The sequence below is a fragment of the Salmo salar genome, chromosome 17 (assembly GCF_965601325.2).
Source record: "Salmo salar chromosome 17, fSalSal1, whole genome shotgun sequence".
NCBI lineage: Eukaryota > Metazoa > Chordata > Actinopteri > Salmoniformes > Salmonidae > Salmo > Salmo salar.
The window spans coordinates 68650568-68664489 of record NC_138307.1 but is presented as its reverse complement, the minus strand read 5'-3'; the positions used below and the strand labels follow the sequence as shown (position 1 = coordinate 68664489).

The window sequence follows — 13922 nt, the reverse complement described above, 5'->3', positions numbered from 1 at the left end:
TGTTACAAGCTTTATGGAAAACTCATTTTATTTCTTCCATCCAGAATGTAGAAATCATATCAAAACAATTTTCCTTGGGTTGCAACCTGTTACAAATGCTCTTCAACCTTACAAATTATATAAATTTGTCATAAACAAATAGATTGGACCCCAAAGATGAGATTACCTTAGGAAATCTACTGGAAGCATGAAAGATCACCCATGTCCCTATAGCAGTAGTTGATCCATGTAGTACTGTCATTTTGTTCATACTGAGTAGCAGGAGACCGTATCTGTCGAACTTGGCTTGGCGCTTTGATGACAGTCCAGGAATGGATTCAAGATTACTGTGTGTCATATCAGCTATGATTCAATGTGCACAGTTCTCATCCAGGTTTGAGGTTTTTCACCACCGACCCTGTCAGGGCTGAATCTTCACAACTTTTTGGGAGATGTTCACAATGGGAGATGTGAACATTTGTGTTTAGGCACCAAATGGAAGAAAACACTGAAACAGGGCTGAACTCCAATAAATGCATATTTTTGTTTTCCTATTGCAAAATGTTTTAACCTTCCCGTTGTGAGCCCAAATGAACATGACACAGGTTAGGCTCGCAGAAGTTCAGATGGTCTTATTCTGGTGCGTTGGCTCAGAAGGCGTTGATGAAGCTGAAGTAGGCGGTGAGGAAGCCAGCAGGGTCCTCCAGCTGGGGATAATGGCTGATGTGTTCATCCAGAACCGACACAGTAGACCTCTGCACCAGTTTCCTGAAGGACAATGACAACATCGGGTTGGGAGGGACAAGAGGACTTATTCATACAAAAGGAATACTTGCATTCTGTAATACCCAAATGAATGATGGGGGATATATACAGAAACCCAAATACTTCTACTACTACTGTATATACAGAATTTAAGCATTTGTCTCGGGGCTCTAATCAATCACTTCTGGTTTAGCCAACATCCGCATAGTGGTGGAATTGCATTAGAGATGTCAAACACAAGCGGCTCCTAGCATTATACCTAAAGCGCACATTGCCATTGGCTGCATGGAGTCACATTTAGAGAAATTCCATGCAGCTTTGTTTATAATTCCAAACACTGGAATGTGAGATCTCGCTACAGCGCCATTAAGCTGATAGAAATCATTTTCTGTAATGATTTTCAATTTGAGGGACATTTAGCCTACACTTTCTCGTTCTGGTCAGACGGGGGTTCAATTCTTCCCTTTAGTTCTGCATAATTGTGGTGCCTTACATCAGTCTACAAATCCCACACAACTCACGGCCAATGGTGGTGCATTTTCTTGATTCACAAGTAAGGTTCAAGTCTCTTTTCCCTCTCTGATGCTTTGGATTGAATGTTGAGTAACTTTAAAGTAAAAAAAAAAAGTATATATATATTTATTTTTTTAAATCCTGCAGTGGCTTGCAGAGCAAGATAATGGTTCAAAACCCGAATGGTTCTGTAGCTAAGGTTATAGCCTCAATATATCCTCCTGTGGCACAGAGGCTGTCAGAAGACTGACAGGTACAAAGAACATACTTTTTTTCGGACTACAACCTTATGTTGAAGGAGAGAAAGACATCTGCCTCTCAGTGGAGAGGTCGTGGGCTCCAATCCAACCAGCTGAAACTCCAGCAACTGACACGGACCAGTTCAAGTATGGTGGTGGAGGAAGGTAGCAACCGAGAGGGGAGAATTGAGTAGAGTTCAAGGCAACCAGAAGCAAAGACTAAATATATTTTTTCAAGATTTAACCATGGTGTTTCTGGTGAATTATTGCATAACCATCTGCATTTATATCTCTGAATACAGGGACCATGCCTCCTCTTCGAAACCCCATCTCAGAGATGAAGGGTGGTCCTCTTCAATCCAGAGCCGGGACTGGGATTCCAACCAGCGACCTCATCTGTGTGAGGCAGGGAGCATCCACCAGCGCCACAGACCCCTTCACACTAACTAGGAAACATTTAAAAAGGTAGACATCTGAAGAGAGTAGGTTCATGTTAAAAATGACATTGAATGGGATTTGAACCCATGACCATGGCGATACAAGGCAGTGACAATTACTGTTAGTAAGATAAACTGCTCTGACAAAGAAGAGTGCATTTAACATTCTACATTTACATTTTACATTTTAGTCATTTAGCAGACGCTCTTATCCAGAGCGACTTACAAATTGGTGCATTCACCTATAATATCCAGTGGAACAACCACTTTACAATAGTGCATCTAAATCTTCTACACAACCTATGGACTGAGCTTTGAGCCCAAAAATACTTCTACAATATACTTGCTGTCTGTAGAGCTTGAATACCCTTTCTGGTATTTTTAAAGACATTAAAGGAATGCACAGGCTTGTGCTCCAACAACAAGATTAGAGGTACTACCTTATGTACCTTACGACAAAAAAAGTGCCCGACACACCATAGAAAGTGTATTGTACTAAATGAATATCACGTTTTAGACGTCGATGAAACATTAGATCCTATTTCAGTTGAATGCCTTCAGTAGTACAACTGACTAGGTATCCCCCTTTCCCTTATTTGAGACAGGAAAAAACAGGAGTACATTGTGCCTCAGACACTCACCGTAAACACCCCCATCATGTGGTTGTACATGATACTACAGCTCTTCATATGGAAAGACAGCATTTACCATGCAATCTCAGCCCTAGCAAAACTCATTGAATATTCCTACACTCACAAATGTAACTACCCAATGCAAGTGAATGGCAATGACCCAGTGCATGTGAATGAAACTCACTAACATCTTAAATAACTGAATGCATGTCAATAGGATAAGACTACGGAAGAGGTGCACTTACTGGTAAAGGAAGATGAATTGGGGGTGAGGGTTGACTGGATCCAGGGGTCCACAGATCATATGAACTGAAAGACAAGGAGGTAGAGTAATGACGTGGAGGAGTGGGATTCCATGAACTTGTTCTGAAATTATTTTTTAGCCTTCCAATGACAGGCTAGTCAATTAGCATCTAACTAAATCCACATGCCTTCTCATAACAATCAAATGTTATAATGCATCTAGTGATGACAGACCGAAACGCTTCGCAGTGAGATGTTGAACAGGATTCTATGGGGATGGGGACCATGTGTAGTAGGGAGGGAGGGAGGTGTGGATCACACCGATCACGCCACTACCAGCTAACCTTAATGGGGCAAAGATGGGCTAATAAACTCCTGGGAGGTATTAGTCTGCGCTAAGTAGCTTAGCCTCACTGACTGACTCGCTGGTCACCTCATAGTCTAAACCAGAGGGGAGTTTTACCGTTTACAGTCACTGTACAACGGCATTCAGAACTTCAGTGTACTAACTGACATGGCACTGTAACTTGTTTTTGTGCAGTTTCATAGTAGGCACAAACCAACCTATTGCAGGAAATCAACATCAACAGCAGTGATGGAGCTGAATGAATGACAGACAGTACATTATCTTAACTTCCTGCCATTGCCCTTCTGTCAGTACAGTACCTTCAGAAAGGATTCACAGTCCTTGACTATTTACACATTTTGTTGTTTCAAAGTGCGATTAAAATAGGTTTGTCATTTTTTGACACAAATATTAATTTTCAAAGTCTGCTGCTTCAGTTTGTATGATGGCAATTTGCATATACTCCAGAATGTTATGAAGAGTGATCAGATGAATTGCAATTAATTGCAAAGTCCCTCTTTGCCATGCAAATGAACTGAATCCCCCAAAACATTTCCACTGCATTTCAGCCCTGCCACAAAAGGACCAGCTGACATCATGTCAGTGATTCTCTCATTAACACAGGTGTGACTGTTGATGAGGACAAGGCTGCAGATCACTCTGTCATGCTGATTGAGTTCGAATAACAGACTGGAAGCTTCAAAAGGAGGGTGGTGCTTGGAATCATTGTTCTTCCTCTGTCAACCATGGTTACCTGCAAGGAAACACGTGCCGTCATCATTGCTTTGCACAAAAAGGCTTCACAGGCAAGGATATTGCTGCCAGTAAGATTGCACCTAAATCAACCATATATCGGATCATCAAGAACTTCAAGGAGAGCGGTTCAATTGTTGTGGAGAAGGCTTCAGGGCGCCCAAGAAAGTCCAGCAAGCGCCAGGACCATCTCCTAAAGTTGATTCAGCTGCGGGATCGGGGCACCACCTACAGAACTTGCTCAGGAATGGCAGCAGGCAGGTGTGAGTGCATCTGCATGCACAGTGAGGCGAAGACTTTTGGAGGATGGCCTGGTGTCAAGAAGGGCAGCAAAGAAGCCACTTCTCTCCAGGAAAAACATCAGGGACAGACTGATATTCTGCAAAAGGTACAGGGATTGGACTGCTGAGGACTGGGGTAAAGTAATTTTCTCTGATGAATCCCCTTTCCGATTGTTTGGGGCATCCGGAAAAAAGCTTGTCCGGAGAAGACAAGGTAAGCGCTACCATCAGTCCTGTGTCATGCCAACAGCAAAGCATCCTGAGACCATTCATGTGTGGGGTTGCTTCTCAGCCAAGGGAGTGGGCTCACTCACAATTTTGCCTAAGAACACAGCCATGAATAAAGAATGGTACCAACACATCCTCCGAGAGCAACTTCTCCCAACCACCCAGGAACAGTTTGGTGACGAACAATGCCTTTTCCAGCATGATGGAGCACCTTGCCATATGGCAAAAGTGATAACTAAGTGGCTCGGGGAACAAACAAAAAATATTTTGGGTCAATGGCCAGGAAACTCCCCAGACTACACTGCTCAAAAAAATAAAGGGAACACTTAACCAACATCCTAGATCTGAATGAAATAAATAATCTTATTAAAACCTTTTTTCTTTACATAGTTGAATGTGCTGACAACAAAATCACACAAAAATAATCAATGGAAATCCAATTTATCAACCCATGGAGGTCTGGATTTGGAGTCACACTCAAAATTAAAGTGGAAAACCACACTACAGGCTGATCCAACTTTGATGTAATGTCCTTAAAACAAGTCAAAATGAGGCTCAGTAGTGTGTGTGGCCTCCACGTGCCTGTATGACCTCCCTACAACACCTGGGCATGCTCCTGATGAGGTGGCGGATGGTCTCCTGAGGGATCTCCTCCCAGACCTGGACTAAAGCATCCGCCAACTCCTGGACAGTCTGTGGTGCAACGTGGCGTTGGTGGATGGAGCGAGACATGATGTCCCAGATGTGCTCAATTGGATTCAGGTCTGGGGAACAGGCGGGCCAGTCCATAGCATCAATGCCTTCCTCTTGCAGGAACTGCTGACACACTCCAGCCACATGAGGTCTAGCATTGTCTTGCATTAGGAGGAACCCAGGGCCAACCGCACCAGCATATGGTCTCACAAGGGGTCTGAGGATCTCATCTCGGTACCTAATGGCAGTCAGGCTACCTCTGGCGAGCACATGGAGGGCTGTGCGGCCCCACAAAGAAATGCCACCCCACATCATGACTGACCCACCGCCAAACCGGTCATGCTGGAGGATGTTGCAGGCAGCAGAACGTTCTCCACGGCGTCTCCAGACTCTGTCACGTCTGTCACATGTGCTCAGTGTGAACCTGCTTCATCTGTGAAGAGCACAGGGCGCCAGTGGCGAATTTGCCAATCTTGGTGTTCTCTGGCAAATGCCAAACGTCCTGCACGGTGTTGGGATGTAAGCACAACCCCCACCTGTGGACGTCGGGCCCTCATACCACCCTCATGGAGTCTGTTTCTGACCGTTTGAGCAGACACATGCACATTTGTGGCCTGCTGGAGGTAATTTTGCAGGGCTCTGGCAGTGCCCCTCCTGCTCCTCCTTGCACAAAGGTGGAGGTAGCAGTCCTGCTGCTGGGTTGTTGCCCTCCTACGGCCTCCTCCACGTCTCCTGATGTACTGGCCTGTCTCCTGGTAGCGCCTCCATGCTCTGGACACTACGCTGACAGACACAGCAAACCTTCTTGCCACAGCTCGCATTGATATGCCATCCTGGATGCGCTGCACTACCTGAGCCACTTGTGTGGGTTGTAGACTCCGTCTCATGCTACCACTAGAGTGAAAGCACCGCCAGCATTCAAAAGTGACCAAAACATCAGCCAGGAAGCATAAGAACTGAGAAGTGGTTTGTGGTCACCACCTGCCGAACCACTCCTTTATTGGTGGTGTCTTGCTAATTGCCTATAATTTCCACCTGTTGTCTATGCCATTTGCACAACAGCATGTGAAATTTATTGTCAATCTGTGTTGCTTCCTAAGTGGACAGTTTGATTTCACAGAAGTGTGATTGACTTGCAGTTACATTGTGTTGTTTAAGTGTTCCCTTTATTTTTTTGAGCAGTATATAATCTCATTGAGAACTTGTGGTCTATCTTCAAGAGGCGGGTGGACAAACAAATACCCACAAAATCTGACAAACTCCAAGCATTGATTAAGCAAGAATGGGCTGCCATCAGTCAGGATGTGGCCCAGAAGTTAATTGACAGCATGCCAGGGCAGATTGCAGAGGTCTTACATTTACGTCATTTAGCAGACGCTCTTATCCAGAGCGACTTACAAATTGGGTCTTGAAAAAGAAGGGTCAACACTGCAAATATTGACTATTTGGTTGAAGGGTTTATCATTTAGCTGAATGGACATAATTACAGCTGTGATACTTGTGCCTAGTTAACTTGCCAACAATGTTCTTACTGTAAATATGTCATTAGGGTTACATGCACACAATAATGCGGTTACTGCGGATAGTCATTCACATAATAGTTCGATTCAAACGTTTACATGCTTTGCAAGAATAACGATTTCTCGAATCATGTTTACATGGACACGTCGAAAATCAGGTTACCCGATGGCACTCTGATAAATGCAGAAAATCGCAAATCAAAATAAACGTTCTATCACCGCGACCACGTTCTTTTTGGGAAGCATATTTGGCATGTAAAGCTTGTATGTGAAAACTACTTCTGAAGCCGAAACCACGGAGAAACGCCGTCAAAATGTGTGTGCGGGAGTAGAGTGCTTCAATTCACATACACAGCATCGCATATGCCAATTTAATGGTCAATACGTAAGAAACAGTTGTTTGTGCTATGTTCCCTATGTGCCCGTGTGAATTATTGTGTGTTCCTTTTGATTAACCTTTGTTCCTACAGGAACCACCGTACATGCCTACTCTAAACAGTTATGTTAGCTTACGAACGTGAGGAGTTAAATAATGAATCGTCTCATTCGTTCTACACAACAGTATTCTCTCTTGAAATCAGTTCCTCGACTTTCCCAGCCCCAAGCCTGCCTAAGCTAAGTTATATGCCTGTGATGGAAATCAACGTTACGTTAGTTTTGAAATATGCATTATTGGCAGTTAAATTCACTCTAGCTGTCTACGTCGATTTCAGAGCGCTCTCGTCTGTGTGCCAGAGCGCAGAATAATTGATGCATTTACAAACGCTCAACACCTACTGAATATGGCCGGTGCCAGTAAATGTCGGCAAAAAAAAGGGTTATTAAATTGTTGCCAGCATCACAGTCATCAATGCTCTGGATAACATGAAAACAGCTAAACCAGCTCTGCAAGGGCGAGTAAAATGGTCAGAGTGAGGTGTTCTCTCGTTTATGTCTGGATGTAGCTAGCTAACTTTAGCCAGTTAGCTTGGGTGCTTGACTGCCGTTGTGAGGTCAGAACGCTCGGATCAACCCTCCTCCTCCGCCAGAGCGTCCAGTGTGGCTCTGAATTTACTAACGGACAATCTGACAATGCTCTGAATTTACTAACGGACAATCTGACAATGCTCTGAATTTACAAATGGACAATCTGACAATGCTCTGAATTTACTAGCGCACTCTGAGTGAATTTACGAACACACAGTAAATAGACACTTTGGGTGTGTTCGTAAATTCCATCTGGAGTGCCAGAGTGCGCTCTGGGCGTTCATAAACACAGAGCGTTGTCAGATTATAATAAACAGAGTAAAGTGTTTACATGACTATTGCATAATCTGCCTACTGCCATAACTTGTAACTTTAATATTGAGGTATGACTGTGCATGTAAAGGTAATGTATTTGACTGCAGATAATTCAAAATACACAATGAAAAAATATATCAATGACTGAGCCCCTTGCTGTAACCCTGTTAGTTTGAGCTCATGTGTCTCTTCTGTGTCCACGTTAAAGATTCAAGAGCTGTGTACAGTAGGAGGAAACGTATACAGTATATGAGAACACAGGCAGGTACCCTATAGAGAACACCGTGTAGTTGGTGAGACGGGTCTGGAGAGAGGAAGCTGGAGTCCTTGAGGAGCTGTGTGGGAGACAGCATGGCGATCATCCAACAGAACAACAATAAGCAGTCATAATGCCCAGAGAACAGTCAGATAATCCAGAATATCCACAGTAAATGTTGACTAACCTTCTGAAGGAATCTGGGATGGTGTGTTTCTGGGAATATGCCTGTTCAAGAATTTTTTTTATCTGGTTACATAAAATATTTAATAACCAAACATGGCAAGTTAACAGTATTACAAAGGCTATCAAAGCAATGTGTCACTTTCTCATGAAGTTGTTGACCGGTAATCTACTTTGTACACATATGAAGTGGTCCTTGCGGCGTTTAAAATGGTAGGGGTTTAGGGGAACAATGAAAAAATACAGTGGAACTGGCTTTGAGGTCCAGAGTTGAGTTTGAGGGGGTAAGAGTTTAGGGTAGGGACATCAAGGATTCCGGATAGCACTAACCCATAGGAAACTATTGCGGTATAGTGTGTATCACTCGGAGTAGAGGAATTTGTAAGAACAGAGAATCACTGATTTGAATGAGGGGTTAAACCAAGGGTGAACAACTCTGGTACTGGTGAGAAGCAGGGTGTGCAGGATTTAGTGGGGGAAAAATAGCGAATTGGGCTGCCTGTGTAAATGCAGTCTTAGTAAAAAATAAAATAATAATCGGACAAGACAGGTGAGTTTACACCAGCTGCCCATCGTTGTCTAATCAGGCTCTGATTGGTTACAGGTTGTCCGCTACACACAACATATAAATACTCTCAAGTCTTTTCTCCTCACTTCACCAGCACTGTTCATTGGATATCATGGCTGCTAGTACTGGCTCAGGGTAAGATGGTGGCAAGAGCAATGTTACTTTCATCACGTTGAGCATGTTGTTTAACGTTCAACCTCTGTCTGCAGGTGCCTCCTTGCTTTGTTGAGCTGTTCATTGCTCTCCTTATCAACAAGGTAAGAGCAACATTAAAGTACTGTTTGCTTGAATTGTTTTTGTAAGTCTTATTTTTATCTGAAGTTAACATTTAGTTTGTTCCTTCCCCAGTTTATAGGACTGTCTTTCTCCACCCTCTTCGAGCACGGCACTAGTCGGAGCGACACCGACAAGCATATGCTGCCCCCCTCTCCTCCTGAGACTGAAGGCTCTACTCTCATTCCATACCGACTAGCTCGTGTCAGCTCCAGCAGAAACCAGCAGGTTCAGGAAGAGCCTGAAGCCTCCCAGAGCCTGGTGAGAAGTCTTTCCAGGGTGGAGAAGACCCTTTACTGCACCATCGGGCCCCCGGCTCTATCAAGATTCCTTGGCATGAGCAGAACAACCAGGAAGCAGCAGTAAGGTTCTGATATCTTCTGGTTTATGTTAATGATTTATTATTGACGCAACTTCATGAATAATCCATGTTTCTTGTTGGCTACAACCACAGTTCTTCCCAGGCTAAGGGTGGTGTCTGGTTGGAGTCTTCCCAGGGTGTATTTGTCTGGGTACCATCAGTACGGTCACTACATGGCTACTAGGTATGGTTGTTACATCTTTCAGATGTGTTGCAGCTTTAATACGTTTTATTTTTCTATTCCTGGCTCAGCAGCTCTGTATTAACCTGGATCCTGATATCATTTGGCTATGATGCTCTACAACTTTGAATAAATTACTTTCAAATGTTTGTCTGGCTTGCTTTGTCCATTTAAATGGTACATTTTACTTAAGTATGGTTTGTGCTACCTGTAGCCAATCAGGAAAAGGTCTGAAACTGTACTCTACCTCCATTGGCCAGACAGAGGCTGTTGATGGTCAAGTGTCCAGTCCTGTTGTGGTCACTCCTGTGAGATCCAAAGATGGGATCAGCTCTATAGCATCCACCATATTTCACCTTTCCTGTGTTGTTGGGTAAAGGAAGGGAAATCACTAGACTATTGAGATGCAGCCCTGTTATGTTAGAGTGCTTTCAGTGATGAGGGTTCCTCCAGGATTGGCTTCCAAGCCCAACCTTGACCATTAGTGGGGGAAATACAAACGGACAAGCTCAGTGTTTAGGGGCAACTTCATTCTACTTCGTGCAGCAGTGCTGAGCTCACCTGTAGCGCAGTTCCAGGGCCACAGTGTCTCCATATCTGTAAGACAAACACACCTGGCATTCAGACACCTGTCCAGATACCTGGGTCATGTTCATAAGGCACATAAAAATAACATGAACCTGGGTACTACCTGAACTTGTCCAAAAAGGGATGCTTGTTTTCATGTCCGGTTGCAAAACAATTTGCTACGGTGTGCCCTATTGAACATGGCTCTGTTCACAATTTACATTTATGTCATTTAGCAGACGCTCTTATCCAGAGCGACTTACAAAAATACCATCTGAGAGGGTGTGGAATAAGAATTATCCCAGCAAACCAATTGATCTGTGCATAACATTTTATAGAAAAGCCCCTTTTCTCTTATCAGCTTAGCTTGTACCAGTCCAGGCTGGAGGTAGGGAAGCCATGGAGGAGAATGACCACATCAGAGCTGCCTACAGCACCATAGGTCTCTGGTAGAGGAAAAAGTAAAGCATACCCATTGTTTATCACGTACCATGAAAATATGTTACATAGGTCAAAGGGATAAAACTGGTGCTTGGAACTTGCCTTTGTAAAGTGCAAATGATGACTGATCTAAACATGGGCTCCAACTTGTAGCAGTCCAGACTGTTCCCTGTACTGATGACTACAGTAATCTGCATCTCTAATGTAATGAGATGCTAATAAAGCTCTGTTTCTTTATTCCACCCACATTCATGTGACAACTGGACAGGTGAAAATAAATGCTTTCCCCGCTCCTGTCAATTAAATGTGCTTTATTGGCATGACTTAACAAAGTACATATTGCCAAAGCTTACTTTGGAGATTTACAATATTAACATAATCAAAATACTGTCAACGTAACAACAATAATCAAGGGTCAAAATAACCATATATTGAACAATAACAATGGCATAGAGGACATGTGTAGGTTGGTTGGTCTGTCAGACACTGTCCCTCATTTTATGTCAGGCAGCAATGTAGTGCGCTGCCAACCCACAGCTCTCTGCGTCCTCCCCCAACAGAATGGGTAGCCTTTTCTCATCAGAGAGGTCTTTGAAAAAGGGTTTCAAATTTGGCGTAATTACACTCATATTGTTATATATTTTTGACATTTTGTCAGGAAATGCAGCTCTGTCTCGGGTTTTGCTGTGGTGCAGTGGTTGCACAGCCTTTCCTCTACAGGGAGCCAGGTTTTCCTGTGTCTACCCTTCTAAATGGCAAGGCTGTGCTCACTGAGCCTGTACTTTGTCAAGGTTTTTCTAAGGTTTTGATCAGTAACCATGGCCAAATAGTTTGCTGCGGTGTACTGTCGATTTAGGGCCAGGTAGCACTGCATATTGTTTTGTGCTTTGTGTTTCCCAATAAGTAATGTAGTTTTGACTGTTGTAATTTGGTTTATTCTGATTGGATGTTCTGGTCCTGAGGCTTCAGTGTGTTAGTAGAACAGGTTTGTGAACTCAGCCCCAGGACCAGCTGGATGAGGGTCCTGAGGCTTCAGTGTGTTAGTAGAACAGGTTTGTGACCTCAGCCCCAGGACCAGCTGGATGAGGGGACTCTTGGCATTGCAGGGCTTGATAATATGAGAGGGGGTCACTGTATTTTAGATGCTTCCAAAACTTAATTGCTCTTGTTTTTAGTTTGTATTATAGGTGAATATTGGCCTAATTCTGCCCTGTGTGCATTGTTTGGAGTTTTCCTCTGGACATGTAGGTGAATCTTACAGAACTCTGCATTCAGGTTTCAATGGGGTGTTTGTCCCATTGGGGGAAATCTTGTTTTTGCAAGTGGACCCCACACCTCGCTGCCATAAAGTGCAATGACACATTCAATTAGTCTTTAAAGATCAGTACAGTGCACCACTATCAGGTGGACAGGGAGATGGATTCATAAGCAAGTTCAATTTCAAATGTATGATGTTTAGACATATATAATCTGAATCAAATGAGAATACACCCTATCCCTTCATTCTACTCTTACTGATGCCAAATCTTACCTCTGTAGAATATATTGTTGCTCCTGAAAGTGAAGAATGCTCCGGCAGAGCGCCAGGTCAGGAGGGCTGGAGACAGCTGGGGAGGAGGGATGTGCAGGTAGACCGCCAGCAGAGGAATGCACAGCAAGCCCACAAGAAGCCACCATTCCCTCATCTTTCATTTGGTAGTAGGGCTGGTCTCGCATTCCGCACTCTGGAATATACGGATGAAGACAACACTGGGGTCACGGCACGACATTTAATTTAGGCTACTATCACCCTTTCACATGAATGGTCTACAAGTGCCAGACCTATTGTGTGATAATGTCATGTGACACCCCGCTACTTACTGTCTATTCATAAATTCTTGAAGCAACATAGTCGACAAAACTAGACTTTGGAATATCGTCAAAATAGTGGGCTACATGTTAACGTCGCGGTCTCCTTGCAACAATAGGCTATGCTATCATTCTGTTTTAAAAATAAAGCATTAGCCTACCTCTTGGAAATGTGTCACTTCTTAACACTAAAATAACACTTCCACCCGGGGCACTGTCAGTGCTGTACTTACCTACAGCCGAGTCGCGGTTCTGTCATTCCTATGTGCTCAGTGCGTCCGGGTCACCTGGGTAGGTTTCGAACCTTGGCTCAGTGCACTGCATTAGCGCTGGGTCGGGGAATTGCATGGGAATTGTATTATTTTGTAGTGTAGCATGGAGGATTGCCAGGGAGCTAAGCGCTAAATCTTCAGGAGCCATCTGTCGGTGTGGATGTCCAATAAGCATGCCAATGATACATGCCACCCGTTCCAAATGTCCACTTTCATGTAACAAACCATATACTGATTTGAATATGACTATTACAAAAAAATTACACTAGGGAAGGCTACTCATAGCATGAATCAATGGAACTGTAGTCCAGAGGGAACGTAAGTTACCTTACTGATTATCAGTGCCATAATCAATATCCCTGGCTGATTATTCAAATGAGACAAGGCGAATGTGGCATAAATAATTAAAATATCCTATATTTTTCTTCTCCATGTTATGAGGAAATAACCGAATCTGCAGCCATCCAGTGGACGAATTGTTAGTGGCGGATGATTTGTTTCCGCGTATCTTTCAAACCCACCCAGACTCATCACTAGATGGCAGTGTAACACAACTAAAGCACTAAGCAGACATCTGACAGAACGGGTGTTTCACTATAAGAATCATATTATTATTAAAAGGACAAGTATATTTAAATGTTGTTTTTTTAACCAAATATGCATTTTAGATGTTAACGACTGTTATAGAAGTTCCCAATTACTTTTTTTTGGTGCAATTTCACTTCAATTTGAGAAACATATCCCACCAGAGACAGACCTCATTCAGTCGCAGGAGCACAGATAAAACATGAACAAAGGATCCAAATCCCAAATAAGTCATTTTGGAAACGGCAAAGCTCTCAGTGATCCACGTCTTACACATCACACATGAAAATGTGTCATTTCAAAGTTCATCAGCAACCTTCTATTCCATTTTGTTGGATTTGAGCAATACTTTTCCATGTGCGCATGCACAGGCTATTTATGAGCCATTTTCATCCAAAATACAGATTAGGATTTTTTTATTTTTTAAGTGCACTTGTCCTTTAAGGTGGCCTGTTACGCATGATAAATGAAAAACAT

General features: G+C 43.3%; 1 protein-coding gene and 1 long non-coding RNA gene across 8 annotated transcripts; one reads left to right on the top strand and one right to left on the bottom strand.

The window, feature by feature from the left end:
- Nucleotides 1–10: 10 nt before the first annotated feature.
- LOC106576148 (mesoderm-specific transcript homolog protein) lies at nucleotides 11–13292 on the bottom strand. 7 transcript variants are annotated; one of them, XR_014381206.1, is made up of 10 exons: nucleotides 12822–13292; nucleotides 12272–12464; nucleotides 10294–10329; nucleotides 9980–10093; nucleotides 8354–8394; nucleotides 8180–8245; nucleotides 2811–2874; nucleotides 1544–1942; nucleotides 1266–1351; nucleotides 11–747 (listed from the first exon to the last, which is right to left on the bottom strand). XR_014381206.1 is itself a non-coding variant. In XM_014153064.3 (6 exons), exons 2-6 carry the CDS (start codon nucleotides 12423–12425, stop codon nucleotides 630–632), a joined length of 486 nt encoding a protein of 161 aa, XP_014008539.1. In that variant the 5' UTR covers nucleotides 12426–12464; nucleotides 12822–13238; the 3' UTR covers nucleotides 11–629. The 7 variants fall into 7 exon arrangements, 4 of the variants coding, with proteins under 4 accessions (XP_014008539.1, XP_014008540.1, XP_014008541.1 ...); XR_014381207.1 differs by lacking the exon at nucleotides 1266–1351; XR_001321897.3 differs by lacking the exons at nucleotides 1266–1351; nucleotides 1544–1942 and having other exon boundaries at nucleotides 12822–13289.
- LOC106576149 (uncharacterized) lies at nucleotides 8927–9347 on the top strand. The gene is made up of 3 exons (XR_001321899.2): nucleotides 8927–9052; nucleotides 9127–9174; nucleotides 9266–9347. It is a non-coding gene; the product is annotated as an uncharacterized LOC106576149 (long non-coding RNA).
- Nucleotides 13293–13922: the final 630 nt, after the last annotated feature.